The 14,028-nt window shown below is 49.9% G+C and overlaps 1 protein-coding gene across 1 annotated transcript in view; it reads right to left on the bottom strand.

The window, feature by feature from the left end:
- RAPGEF1 (Rap guanine nucleotide exchange factor 1) overlaps positions 1-14,028 on the bottom strand; it is a 50,046-nt gene that overhangs the window by 1,595 nt on the left and 34,423 nt on the right. The window contains exons 12-25 of the mRNA XM_057371597.1: positions 12,850-13,131; positions 11,489-11,581; positions 9,847-9,935; positions 8,481-8,592; positions 6,389-6,464; positions 3,369-3,453; positions 2,746-2,838; positions 2,191-2,376; positions 1,951-2,035; positions 1,634-1,728; positions 1,107-1,185; positions 861-962; positions 499-596; positions 36-164 (exon numbers count right to left, since the gene is read on the bottom strand). Of these exons, the coding sequence (XP_057227580.1) occupies positions 36-164; positions 499-596; positions 861-962; positions 1,107-1,185; positions 1,634-1,728; positions 1,951-2,035; positions 2,191-2,376; positions 2,746-2,838; positions 3,369-3,453; positions 6,389-6,464; positions 8,481-8,592; positions 9,847-9,935; positions 11,489-11,581; positions 12,850-13,131 (1,604 nt within the window). The remainder of the gene's footprint in view (positions 1-35; positions 165-498; positions 597-860; positions 963-1,106; positions 1,186-1,633; positions 1,729-1,950; positions 2,036-2,190; positions 2,377-2,745; positions 2,839-3,368; positions 3,454-6,388; positions 6,465-8,480; positions 8,593-9,846; positions 9,936-11,488; positions 11,582-12,849; positions 13,132-14,028) is intronic.

The following is a 14,028-nucleotide window of genomic DNA, read 5'->3' as shown; positions in this document are numbered from 1 at the left end:
AAAGCCAGCTCTGACCCCCCCAYTGCTGCACTTACACTTGCTGGAAGCACCTCATGCTGTCCAGGATGTTAAACTGCTGCCAGCGCTTGGAAAAGTTCACTTTGCTGTCGATGTAATCAGGGTTTCCCAGATGGACAAAGGTCAGGTCCTGCAGAATCAGGCCTCTGAAAGAGAGAAAAGGGCAGCAGGCCAAGGGAATAGGCAAACAGACACAGAGGTTAGTCACACAAAAGGCAGCCTGACACAGCCCAACAGCCTCCCACTGCCACATCACAGAAACCTCACCCAGAGGGAAACATCCCCCAGCAGCAGATCCTGAGGTGAGCAGATACAAACACCCCCAGCTGGCCACCCTGCCCCGACAGAGCCATGGGCTGATGTGACACAGCGCTGCCTTCCCCCACGTGCTGGGCAAAAGGCAAGGGCTGAGCTCAGCAGCAGCTGCTAAAAAGCCTTAAGGAACCGTGTGGGTGTGCAGAGCAAAGCAGAGGCACTCACAGGTAGGGGATGCAGGGGGGCTCCACGTCAGCCAGGGCAGCTCGGTAKGCACGGAAGGACGAGGAGCTGTCGATCAGGGTGCAGTACTCAGCCAGGCCCTGGCAGGACACAAACCCCATGGTGACACTGCTGCTGCAAACCCGTTTTCTTTGTCCCCTCCCCACAGAGGGCACGCAGAACAGGGAGTTAATGTCAGAATGCCCAGCCACACTGCAGGCTTCCAGCACTGTGGCATTTTACCCACTGGAGAGCAGCTCTCCACCATCCCTCCACCCTTGACATGTCTGAGCTGTTGAACTCAGCTGTTTCACACATAACCCCACTTATCCTTCCCCCAAAGAGGAGTCCCCACTGCCCCTCACCTCTGAGGTTTGTTTCTGCCACTCCAGCCTTCGGATGGGTGCAGAATCCAGTGCAGAAAGAATGGCCAAATAGGAATTAAAATTATTCAGCTTTCGTAAGTGCTGTGAAGAGGGAGAATATTCCAGTTACTCGAGAGCCCTTCTAGCATCAATCTTCAAGCCTGCTCTACCAAGCAGAGGGCCCCACTCCCCTGCTCCTTTAATCATCACTGTGTTGTGATTCACAGGAAAAACCAATATGATTACCTTCATAATCTTTATAAATTTAAGGAGCAGCCTCTCCCGGTCCTGGGCTTTCTCTTGTAGCATAATTATTGAACGGACCCTGGAAGAACAGACAGAAAAAAAAGATAAACTCACTTAAGGAGAGCTCAGATTTCCTCTTGTTTCATTAAGAAAACTGATCACTGATAGGGATGGGCCAATACTAAAAAGTTCACAATACCTCCTACTTAAATGGAGCACTCTAATCTACAACAAAGACAATTTTCAGAGATTGCATTTATTTGCAAGGGAAATGTTTGTCTGAAGGGCTCAATGATACTGATAATTAATTCCTCTGGGTTACAAGGCCCTCCACAACCCTCTTGATTTTTTTTTTTTGTCCTATGCTCTGGGGTCTTTGATGAGTGCTCTGCATCTATTCCTGGCCAAAAACATATGTTATCCCATTTGTAACAAAGGAATTGAGAATTGCATGGAGTATCTGGGATATTTGCAAGGCATTGGGAGTTAAGCACAGTTGAGTGCCATGGCTGTTTAGAGCTCCTTACCAGTAGGACATGTTATTAAAGTGCTCTGTGAATTGTGTCAGGTTGGGGCTCTTCTCTTCATTTTGTTCCTTTGCCCAAAGCAATACTTCTGGGATCTGCCAAGGAAGAAGAGGAGAGGGGTGGGAAAATACCACACATTAAAATGGGATTTTTGTCTCGGGATACCCAGTTGCAGCCTGTGTTCACAGCCACCTGCTGACACAGGATCAGCTGTGCCCTACAACCCAACAGGTGTCTGGGAGGGCTGGCAGGGAATACCAGACATTGCACAGGGTCCAATCCCTCCCACTGCCCTCACCCCACCCTCCTCTCTGTACCTCGATTTTATAGAAGAGCTCAGCATCCAGCAAGGTCAGCTGCTCAGCTATTTCATGACTGTGGAAATCATGCAGCGTCCCTGGCCTGTGCAAAACGAGGAGGAAGTACAAAGGCTCAGGAAAGGTGACCTGCTTTCTTATCTTTCTTGTATTTTGAACTGAGGAAACTCCCGTTTTTGCAGAGAAGGGATGCCCTGGCTCTCAGAGAACCCAGAYATGGTTACCTGCACCTTTCCTCACCTGGCTGCCACCCCTCGGGCTGCGAGAGGTTTGATGGAGTTGGCGTAGCTCAGCAKCTTCTTCTGATCCACTTTATCCAGGATGTTCTTGCGCAGAACCCTGGCCAGGCTCAGCTCCCCGCTGCACACCAGCCGGAACACCAGGTCCATCAGCAGCTTCAGAATCTCCTCTGTCAACTCCACCAAGCTGAGAGGAAGATGGAAAACCAGAGCTAAGACACTGAGCTGCAGGGTTTGTGTCTGTTATCAAGTCTCATTGCTCTTTCCTAYGAGCAGAATTGGGTGACTGAAATTCCTCCTCTTCCCAGCTTTTATTTTTCCCAGATATTCCCCCGTTAATTGTTATTTTRAAAACACTGACCCAGTTAGGACCCACCCTGAACCTGTTCTTCCAGCACAAGGGCTCAGCACTACAGGTGTCTTGCTGGCCTGGAATTTCAGCTGTCATTATAAATGGGGTTAAAAAAACCGTATCTGCCTAAAAAACACATTTCCCCAGCTGCCAGATTTCTGTGTGCTACTGACCCTGCATCCCAAAAAGAAGATGGTAACTCACCACAGCTCATCCACCACTCGCACCAGCACGAAGAAGGTGTTCTTACTGACTCGCTTCTTGAACGTGTCTGGGAAGTGGCAGAACTTCTCATATGTTGGTTGCAAATTAAAGAATCAACTCAGTGTGGTCAGTGCAATTCCCAACTGCCTCGAGAAACCATAAAATCACTGAATGRTTTAGGGTGGAAGGGACCTTAATAATCATCTAATTCCAATGCCATGGGCAGGAATAATTTCCATTAGACCAGGCTGCTCCAAGCCCTGTCCAACCTGGCCTTGGACAYTTCCAGGGCTGGGGCAGCCGATGAGAACACCACACTGTTCTGTCCTGATGGAAACTGGTGTTGGATTTCCAGGGGATAAGGGACACTGATATGGCTCCAATTAACATAACATTAAACTGACAGCAGCTGCTGGTAGCAGGGGTGTGAGGAGGCACTTACACCTCACAGAACTGATGCTACAAGAGCAGGTGAACCYTGAAATTGCTCTTCTCTAAGGTGGAACATCCCTGACCATGCTGYCAGCAGGTTTTTGACCAAAAACCTTCCCACCAGCTCCCTCCACGATGACTGCCCAGCTCTGATTCCTGGTGGGAGTGAACTGCTGCTCATAAAAGGATATCTGTACTGCAGCTTCTTGATGAGCTCTTCAGGGGTGATAAATGTCCTGTACGTGGTCAGGAAGGCTTCACAGTACAGCACCAGATCTGAGGAAAAAGGCAAGAAARCCTCAGTCAACCCTGCTTGCAGAAAAAGAAGTTTCTTGTAGGTTGAATCCAGKACAGAGGAGGACATGGGATACATTTTGGCGTGAATGAACTTCCCAGAAATGCTGTGCTGTCGGTCCTTACCAGCAGATGGACCCTTTGGCTCAGGAGCAGCAGTGACACTGCCCTGTCCCCACCGGCCTGGCCCTGGCTCCCACTTGCAGTGGTCGGGCTTGTACTGCCATAAAGGGGTCAGTGAAAAACACCTGCTCTGGGACAGGAACTATCAATAATGTGTCAAGRAAAAACGTGGTTTAGACTTTAAAGAGGAGATCTGATGGCAAGAGGTGATGCCTGCTCTGTCTTTGGTGCTCAGGCAGGTCACTCTGCCCTCCCAATGAGGAACACACGTGTTCCAACACATGCTGTGGGGTGGCAGACCCTCTGCCCTTGCTGAGTTCCAGGAAATCTGTCCCAGGACAGTGTAAATAGATTATTTCCAGCCAAATGAAAAGCAAATTGCACTGCAAAAACTGATGCTGCCACAACCATGACCCCAACAGAGACAAGGTGCATGCAGTCAGCCTGTGTGAATTTGCCTGCAGGATGGGGTGCTACAGGGCCTGGAACTGCAGAGGCTCTGGGCATTATCATGGGCACAGAGGATGGAATCTGAAGAAGCAGGAACTGCAAACAGGAACGCAGATGTCAGGTCAGGAGTGTGGAACAYTCACAGTCCCAGTGCCTGCTCACTGCAGACCAGCAGTGTCAAATGGGAGCACCAGGCTCTGATTCCAGAGCAAAGCAGGGGCACGGCAGCAGAGTGTGCAGGGATGGCACCCTGCCCCTGCCAGGAGGGAGGAAAAGCTCCTGCTGTGCCTGCCCAGGCTCGGCTGTGCCTGCAGAGCCTGCTCCAGCCAGGACAGGCATCACCACATCCATCACATGCTGTAACACCCAGCTGGGGCTGGGAAGGAGCAGGGCACAGGGAGAGCTGTGCCTCTCTACCTGCAGAATGTTTCTCTTGCAGGAACCTGCCCTTCCTGCTGCTCTTTACTCAGGGAGTGCTGCTGCCTCTCAGCTACAAACAACCAGGGCTGAGCCCCAGGCCTTGTCCAGCTCTAATCCTGCACTCACAGAAGTGAATGTGGCTGTGAGCAGTTAACTGACCGTGGATTTTATYCCTGGACACCACAGGTCTCTCTTTATCCCTGATGCTATTTAGCTTTTACAGAAAATTCAAATGGACAAGAAGCATCATGCACCAGGGCGTGGAGTTACATTTATTCTGGGCTCCCATCTGCCCAAAAGGCAACGTGAGGTAATACAGCTGGTCTGTTCTGGCACTTGAAGCTGCCAAGAAATTCATCTTTAAAGGAAAGCCTCTTAACTCTACCCCTCTGTGCCGTTTGGCTGATTGATTTACAAGCCCTGAATTCTTCTCATTGTGAGCTTAATTCATTAACCCTCTCAGTCACCCAAACAGTGGGTTAGCATAGCACAAATTCCTCYGTGCTCCATTCAGCTCTGTGGCTTGGCAGTGCCTGCCAGGCTGAGTTTGGGGACTGGGAACTGTCRCCTGCCCGAGCTCCCTCCACACCCAGCTCTCCACACCGGGCAGATAAAACCCTGCTCTAGGTCTTCCCAGGTCTGAAAGCTTCTCCACAGCTCTCCCCCAGTTCATGAACTGGAGGTCCAGCACACACCCTCTCACCAAGCAGCTCTTTTTCAACAGCACAGTAGGGGAGTTCTTCCTTGTGATGCTTGCTCTGAGAACACAGGAGTAAAGCAGAGTTTCTCTATTCCACTTTCAGCATTTTCATACGGGATACTTAAACTGTCCCATTTAGACTATTTTCTTTAATATACATTTCCAGCCTCCACAATCAACTGCCTCCTCCTCTCTGGTGTATTTCTAATTTCGGTCCTTCCCGCCTGGATTTGATGCCCAGTGCAAACTGGGAAACACAGCTGTCAGGGGAAGGATTTTCTTGCTAGCTGAATGGTGCTGCTAAGTAATTGCAAACATCTTATGCTACAGTAAAACCCCTGTCATTTAAAAATGTACATGGAAGATATTTCCCCTTTGACTATAGCCTCGAAACTGCRAGTGCTGAGTGATTCAGAGGGTTAGTGTTTTGCCTCCCAGGAGATAARGAGATCAATCCTAGTTAAGGCCATCAGCACAAATGTGTTTGGCAGGTTCAAATCACTCTCTGGAAACACTGCAAAGGCTGTCTTTGCCACAGGTCTTGGAAAGGAGCTGCTTCATGTGTGTGGTAACTGGGTTTGGACAGATAAGAGGGGTTTTAACAAATCTAGAGCTAAGGATTGCTAATGTCCCTTTTTTTCTCCCACATGTTTTATACTTTGGATTTGCTCTCTGAACTGGTCTGGGTGGCTGCCAGGACACAAGTGGTACAGAATGGGACTAAGAGGTGACATAGCAAGTTGAAAATACGGGGTGTCAGCAGAGCAGCACCTGAACAGCTTTCTGACACCCACGGGTACTGCACTGGACCCAAACCAATGTCCCTTTTTCCTATTTTGATGCATCAGTCATTGCAGTAAGTCCTACATCACCACTGCCCTGAAATTCAAAGGACAAGGAGCCCCTCTGGAAGCAGAATCCATGCACAACAGGCTGTTCAAACCTGCACTCACAGCTCAGCAGGCACAGGGGCACCAGCACAGCACTGTCACTGCTGTGCCTCAGCTTCCAGCTCCAGGCAAGGGCTGCGAGGAGTTAATCCCAGCCCAGCTGCTAAATGGAAGCACCAGGCACTAATCCAGCTTACCTCCATCTCCCACAGATCAGCACAGCCCCCCGGGCTCAGAGCAGCCCTGCAGGCTCTCCCCCAGCCCAGCTGTGGCCGTGGGGCAGAGGATGGGCAGCCCCAGCCATGCCAGGCTGTGCCCCCAGCTCTGCACTCACCTTTCCTGTCGGTCTCTGTGGCGTGCACCAGCAGGATGTCCCCAGATCCACCACGGACATCAGGTCCATCATCGCCCTGCAGGGGGAACAGTGACAGCGTTAGGCTTGGCCCATCTCCCCTAGGCCTGGTTTAGCATCACTGGGGCTCACAGCCGCATTAGACTTGGCCCATCTCCCCCTAGGTCTGGTTTAGCATCACTGGGGCTCACAGCCACGTTAGGCTTGGCCCATCTCCCCTAGGCCTGGTTTAGCACTGCTGGGGCTCACAGCCACGTTAGGCTTGGCCTATCTCCCCTAGGCCTGGCTTAGCACTGCTGGGGCTCACAGCCACGTTAGGCTTGGCCCACCTGCCCTAGGTCTGGTTTAGCATCACTGGGGCTCACAGCCATGTTAGGCTTGACCCATCTCTCCTAGGTCTGGTTTAGCATCACTGGGGCTCACAGCCACATTAGGCTTGGCCCATCTCCCCTAGGCCTGGTTTAGCATTGCTGGGGCTCACAGCCATGTTAGGCTTGACCCATCTCTCCTAGGCCTGGTTTAGCATTGCTGGGGCTCCAGCTCAGCAACAGCTGGCAGAACACACCATGTTCCTGGCACTGCTCGCAGCACAAGCTGGGACATGGTCTCTTGAGTGCTGGGATAATCCWGGAATTGGAATAAAGCATTTGGTGTCCCAGATGAGGGGCTGGGCTGATCCTTCCTTGGGGTCTCTGACTCTTAAGGCCAGGCTGTGAAGCTCAGGGAGAGCTGAACCCCACAGAAGAATGAGCAGAAATGTCCCAGGTGCTTGCAGAAGACTTTTAACAGGGCAGCAAGCACTGAATGAATAGTCTCAAAGTGCAGGATCTCRTCCCACAATGGCTGTGGGGTGGAACATCATGCACTCAACCTGAATGTTCCTGGAACATCAAAACCTAGCGATTTAATTCCCTGATCTGGAACTATTTGTGGTCACCTGAAGCCATCCAAGAACCAGGAGAAGAAAAGAGGCCTGCTAATTGCTTGACCCCTGCCTCACCACTCTCYAAACTACATTTGTTTTGTAGCTACTGAATTGCACAACTCAAAATACGCAAAACTGATCCAACACTCAGCAGCAGTTCCCACACTCCAGGAAGCAGCTTGCAGTGACAGTTCTGTACTGCTTTAACCATGCAGATCATAAAGAAAAGAAGGAAAAAAAAAACATGAAGACACAGATCTGCTAGTCTCAAATGTTCAGGAATCATTGATTTTTAAGTGTTTTTTAAAGGAAACAATCCGGCAGAGGAGGCTGGAGTTGTGTCTGGCTTCCCTTAGGAGTGTCTTTATCATTTTAATATGCAAAACAGCAAAAAAAAAAAAAAGGATTACAGCCATGAAGCAGCTCTAAGATGTGAATTTTTCAGGTGACCCTCTGGCAAGACTCAGGAAATACCACTTAGAGAACAAGTAAAAGCTTCTCACTCTCTGCTGCGCATCTCAGCTGACCAAAGAACAATCCTGAAGTGCCAGTAAATGCTCCATTCTCTCTGTTTTTCAGCCAAGCCCCCTGACAGTCTGAAAGCTTCAAAAGCCTGCATGTTCCCTGCAGCTGCATGTCAAACACAGCGTGGCTCAGGAGCACGGGGAGCAGGGCTGGCTGGGAGTGCACCCAAGGCCAGACACAAAGGCATTTCTCAAACACAGGAACAGCTCCTCTGGCTGCTTTTCCACATCAGTAATGGAAATGTCCTGCTCGTTCACCTGCYGTCAGACAGAAAGGCCAACACCATCAGCTACACCTGGATTTACTGTGCTCAGGCTCTCAGGGATGCATTTCAGACTGTGAGAGGCTGAAAAGGTGGGGAGGGGCAGGCTGGGAAAAGGGCACTGTGCTGGTTTTTAGGGAGACAGCTCCCCTTTTGTTAAACCCTCACTCATTGCTGCTGCTCCCTGCCTGTGCCAGCATCTCGTGCTTTAACAATAACATCTCATCCTGTACCAGCCTTCACTCCCCCCACTCCTGCTGCAACCCAGATTTTCCTAGCAAACAAAAGGTGATGCCTTGTTTGTGCACRCAGGGAATTAGAGTAAACCAAAGAGTACAAAAACAAACCCTGAATGCACCTACYTCTTGCTTCAGTGTTAATCTGGACATGATTTCACTGTGGTCAATAAGGGAYAGCTCATCCACCTCTTCCTCCAGCTGTGATGACTCCAAAGTATCTGGTGACTGTGGCTGCCTGTGGAAAAAAGGGAAATAACCTTCATCAAATGACAGTAACTACACAGACACTCTGGAGGTAAATCTTTTGCAAACAACCCCAAACGCCTGGCTCTAACTCTGCTGCTTTGTGCATTTCTTGAAAAAGAGAAAGATAAACCTTTAGGACCTGAACACTTGTCTGTCTGTGTTTTTGGCAGATAGGATTTTACTATGCCCTGTGTAAGTACACACTTCCACGTCTCCTTAATCCACCAAATTTTAGTGCACACAAATCTAAGCCCTTCCTCAAGTGTATAGAGACTGAGCACACTCTGCACATACATATCTTAGTCAGTTCATGACCCACTGTGCTGAGACAAGGGGACATGACAGGCTCTTGCTCTGCAGGAAAATAGAGCAGAAAATCATGACMATTTTTTTGGTACATCCCCTTCTACAATTCTTACCCCCAAAGGCTKGTACTCTTATGCCTGGACATGTCCTCTCTGTGCCTTTAAACAAAAAAATAAAGTACTTATGTTCTTCATAGCTTTCCCCAGGCCAAAACTCCGTGCAGCAGTCAGGACTTTGAGCAGAGAGTGAGCTCTGCAGAGCACTCTTGTGCTGTCTCCTTCACTGCAGGGATTAAAACCCTCAAACCAACTGCAGGCAAATGGGGGAGGGAAGTTGACTGCCACACACAAATCAACGCTGTTCTCTGTTTTTGCTTTAGAAATGCAATTGCAGAGCAATCTCGAGCAGCAGGGAAGCACTCACTGCACTCCTCCTGAAGCCCATCTGTTCCAGCTTGCACCTCTTCATTTACATAGGCAAATGTAAAGCCCAAATGATGGCTAAGAGCATTAGCAGGGATGTAAAGCCTCCTGCTCCGGGGCCTCAGCCAGCCTCTAACTAGCTAGGGCTAGGGCTAGGAAGAACCCTGCTAGTTAGGAAGAAATTTCCCTCTGGAAGATTACTCCAAGCAGGAATCCAGATTTTTTTCACACATTTCCCTGGAAGCAGGAGGGAGCAGCCAGTGTCAGTGGACTGGGGATGGCCAACACAGGCTGCATTAACCTCACATTAACCCCCTGAGCCTAGCAAGGATACCTTGCCAGGATTCTCCTCATTCAGAGGGATCCCACCATGCACAAAAAGTGGGCTTAGAAGTTTAGACAACATGTGGGAGGTTGAGGGCTGACCAGGCAGCCCCAAGGATGGTTTGGCAGAGGGGATGCTGGAATTCTGTACCCTTCAGACCTGGCAGCAGGACACAGGGGGTCAGGCTCACCTTTCAGCACCATCTTTGCCCTCCTTCCCCATGGCACTGCTGCTCAAAGGCGAGTCTTTGGAGTGGCCGTCTTTGACAGGGGGAGATTCCTGCCAAGAGAAAGGAGTTTTTCATCGTTACACGGGGTCCTGGAGCCCAGTGAGCCTTGCATTTACAGTCTGCCTGCCTCTAAATGGCCCTTTACTGTAAATTCCTACAGAGCAGTTAAAGATTGATGCAAGTTAATGCCAAATGCCAGGAAAACACAGAAGTTAATCAGACAGGAAATTTGGGACCATCTCTGGAGACTAGTGTAATTAGTACTGTTTGCTTTTAACATTGTGAAATGATGCTGAAAGTTACAACACAAGTCAGCTCTTGGCTTGGATTTTAACCCTCTCATGACCTTTTATTTTTCCTCCAGCCCCTTCCTGGTAAAACACACTTCGCCTCCTGCTTTAATCCAAACGGACACAGCCAGCTCTATGCTCTCCAGTTTCAGTTCCCCTCCTGATCACAGCCCCCTGCCTCAGGGGGTGGATGCTCACTGCTTCCTACCTCCCTCCTCTCCCATCAGAAGAGGTTTTGCAATGAGGCAACGTTTCCACTCCACAGCTCAGGGCTGTGGAAATGAGGCTAATGCAAAAAAGCAGAACCAGCTGAACCCGTGGCACGGAACAGCAGGTAGAGAGCTCAGAGCAAAGATACAGCATTTTAAATTAGCCATTTATTAAGGAGACAAATAGCCATGAAAAGCAAATGGGAATATTAATCCAACAGTGTCAGAGTTCAGAATTATTTAACATCACGCAGAGAGAAGCTTGGGAATTCAACCCAGTGAACAGACAGGACTGAAACCACCTCCATGCAYGGAAACACCCTGCTGAGCTTGGGGTTCTTGGTGTCTGCAGGATTTTTCCAGACTCCATCTGTAAAGCCCTTTGATTTGAACTTGAGAACTCGCTCAGAGCTACCCAAAAGGATGGGCCTGCCCAGATGTGTCTCCTGAGGGGAAGTGATGGGAGCACTATCTCTTGGCATATTTAACACCAGCACGGATAAAGGTCTTGGAGACATCCTGTAGATGTGCCTTCCAAGAGCAGGGCAGGCAAAAGGATCACCACGGACCTCTACCAGTTTCCTGTGACCCAACAGGAAGATGGGACCTCCCTGGAATGGAAAACGCCCTGGCTCCTCTAGGAAATATCTAAGATACAAAGCTTGAGTGAAGGAAGAAACAAGTGTGTGAGCACAATGCTAAATCAATCACTTACTGTGCRACCAAACAGTGAAGGAAAAAATAAATCTTTAGAGCAGAAAGCTTTTCTGTATTAAAATAGGGAAGGCAAAGCAGTTACAAGAAAAGAGATGGTCCCAGGATGGCCCAGGGTGCAGCTCTCTGGAAGGGAACCTCACGCAAGCAGCTGCAAACAGCCAGCGAAGCGCAGAGGAAACAGCGCAGCAGGAGGAGCTGTCCCTGTGACCCCAAAAACATCTCCTGCTCTGCACCTGCACCGAGAGGGCCCCCATGGGCAAGCAGAGGGGTGGCCAGCAAGGGAKGTGGGGCAGCAGGACGGGCTGGGAGCTGCAGGGTGTGCACAGGAGGCTGGTGCCAAGCGCGTGAGCCCCGGCGTGAACTCGGCATCTCCAGGTTGTTACTTACTCCTTCAGAGCGAGGGAGTTCCCCGTTGCTCTGGCCAGAGGAATACAGATTGACATATTCACCCTCACCAGCCTCCTCACTGGCGTTTTCACTCTGAGGGAGACAGGATGAAAGGAGATATGTGACGGTGCCCCCCGCCAGCACKTCATGGCAGAGAGAACTGGGAGCAGAACAGCTCTTGGCAGCTGCTGCCACCTCCCTCGGAGCTGTTCTCTGTGGCCATCACCAGCCACTGAGGCTGCACCAGCCTGGGGGTGATAATTTTCTGGCTCTGGAGGACTATCCTGGGCTGCAGGAGGGCAGCAGGCACTGCTTTGCAGGAGCTGTGGACTCCAGGTGAGTCTGCCAAGGTGCAGATTCCAAGGTGCTGGAAGCGGAACGCTCAGAGCTGGACACGGAGTGCCTGTCCTACCTAGGGCTGAGTGCAGACCAGCCCTGCAGCCCTAAAGGCATCAAAGGGATCCCCCAAAGTAGGCTACAGGCATGGTCTAGACCCATCACACYGGAATAAACCAAACTGGAGGCCTTCTGCCATGTAACAAGGACCCAGCGCAAGGAAGATGCAAAGCAAGGTCAGGTCCGAAGCGTGAAAAGCTGCACATTTTCTCTGGAATCAGTGACCCTCTTCCAAACTTGGCACAGAGGCAGCACCAGCATGCCTTGTGCTGACAGCTCGAATCCCATCAACTCTAGGCTTCGCAGCGGACCAAAGAGGAGCTGTCTTGAAAATGAGGTGCTCAAAAAAGTATCTGCAATGGACAGAGCTGCTCAGTGATCTGCAAAGTGATGGGGGACCTCAATCTCAACCCTAGAACTGCGGGAGCAGCGTCAGCCTAACCTCAGCAGCGTGTGACCACCCGCCACCAAGCACACAGCTGGGGCTGAGGGGAACTGGGAAGAGCAGGAACCTGCAGGGAACAATGGCATTTATGCACAGGAGAGACAGAGCTGGACTGCACCCACAGCTCCTGCTGACTTAGGAGGGAGCAGGCGGCAACTGCAGGATGTGAACTGCTGTTAGGAGCCTGTGTTTAGGAACTACCAACCTCTCAAAACACTCCTTTACCTCCCTCAGCTTTGTATTACAATTGCAGGAAGCTACAGCCAACTCTCCACCAGCATTTGACATTTTGTGTTTCCTACATGTCTAACATTTTCTCAAACCTGCTGAGGTTGATCTTTTTTTCTAGCCACCATTTCTATATGAAATTACCTCTCTGCAGTTCACACACATTTGGAGACCAGGACAGACCACAACTTAGCATGTATTAATACAAGAAACATTTTCTTTAAAAAAAAAAACAAACAAATAAAGGCAGCCTTGCGTTAAGGTRCATTATCATCTCTTTGGAAAGTCTCACCGAAGGCGTCTGGAGAGAATCAGTGAAAGAGGTTTCAGAAGGAAGGCAGACAGGAGCATTCCCGTTAAAGCTGCTCTCCTGAGAAGAGGAGTTTGGCACATCCACAGTRCTGGGTGACTGGCTGGCTGCAGCGGGCACCGCAAGGTCGGGGCTCTGGGATGGATGGACGGGCGGGAATGGYGGGGTGGAGCAGGAGGAGGAGGTAGAAGAGAGGAAAGGAGGTATGGAGACTTGGTTGTGAGGCACAAAGTCCTGGGAGTAGGACCTAAACACAGATTTGTACTGCAGGAGGCAGAGACAAGAYACAAAAACAAGATGGGGAAAGGAAAGAGACAGACAAAAGAAAAAGTAATTAGATTGGCAGCAGCGTAGCAGTGACAGCACAAGGCATTTCTAACACAGCAGCACTATTTTACCATCCACACGCCAGAGCAGSAATTGCTACCTGGGATACACCAGGCGTGTTCTTGCACCAACAGCAGCTCAGCTGCTCATCTCACACACAGAAAGAGAGCAGCAAGGTGAGACCTGCAGGTATCCAGCCTTTGCTAGGCAGGGGAAAACCTGGATATCTCAGAACTGCTACTGCAGTGACCCTGAAAATCACTCGAGTTGAGGAAAGCATGAGAAGGCACACAGAAACCACAACTCTGAGCATGCTGCAAGTATCCACACAGAGAAAAYTATTCCAAATGCTTATTGCTTTTCTGGGATTTTCCACAGGATCCAAATTTAAGATGCTTTTTGCTCCAGCCCTGTAATTTAACAGCTACTGTGTCAAGTCTGTTCCAGAACACACAGCTCCCAGGGAGGAGTGGCTGGATACTGCCTTCAAAGTTACACTGAAGGATAAAGGAGATTATSCTGCTACTCCTTCCCATTCGTGAAAAACAGGGAGCAGAAATGGTAATTGCCCTCCAGAGTGATGAATTCCTTATCAAACCGATCCTTTAATGCAGAGCCTTGAAGAGTCAGCTGAAGAGATGAAAAGAGATCATCTGCGTAAGGCTTTATTTCACTATCTCTCCTAATCATCAGATTACTGTTCAGATAATATTAAACAGGGTGCAGTGGGAATATATTGTGCCAAGAAAAACAAGAGCAACCCTCTGTCTTTTAACATCTGGTGCTAGTAAGATTTGCCATCAGGGTAAGTCCAAAACAAAGCTGACAACCATT

The sequence above is a fragment of the Malurus melanocephalus genome, unplaced genomic scaffold (genome assembly GCF_030028575.1).
Source record: "Malurus melanocephalus ecotype Western Australia unplaced genomic scaffold, MMel_1.1 scaffold_149, whole genome shotgun sequence".
Lineage (NCBI taxonomy): Eukaryota > Metazoa > Chordata > Aves > Passeriformes > Maluridae > Malurus > Malurus melanocephalus.
The sequence above is the reverse complement of the archived record's forward strand: the minus strand, read 5'-3'. Positions and strand labels throughout refer to the sequence as shown.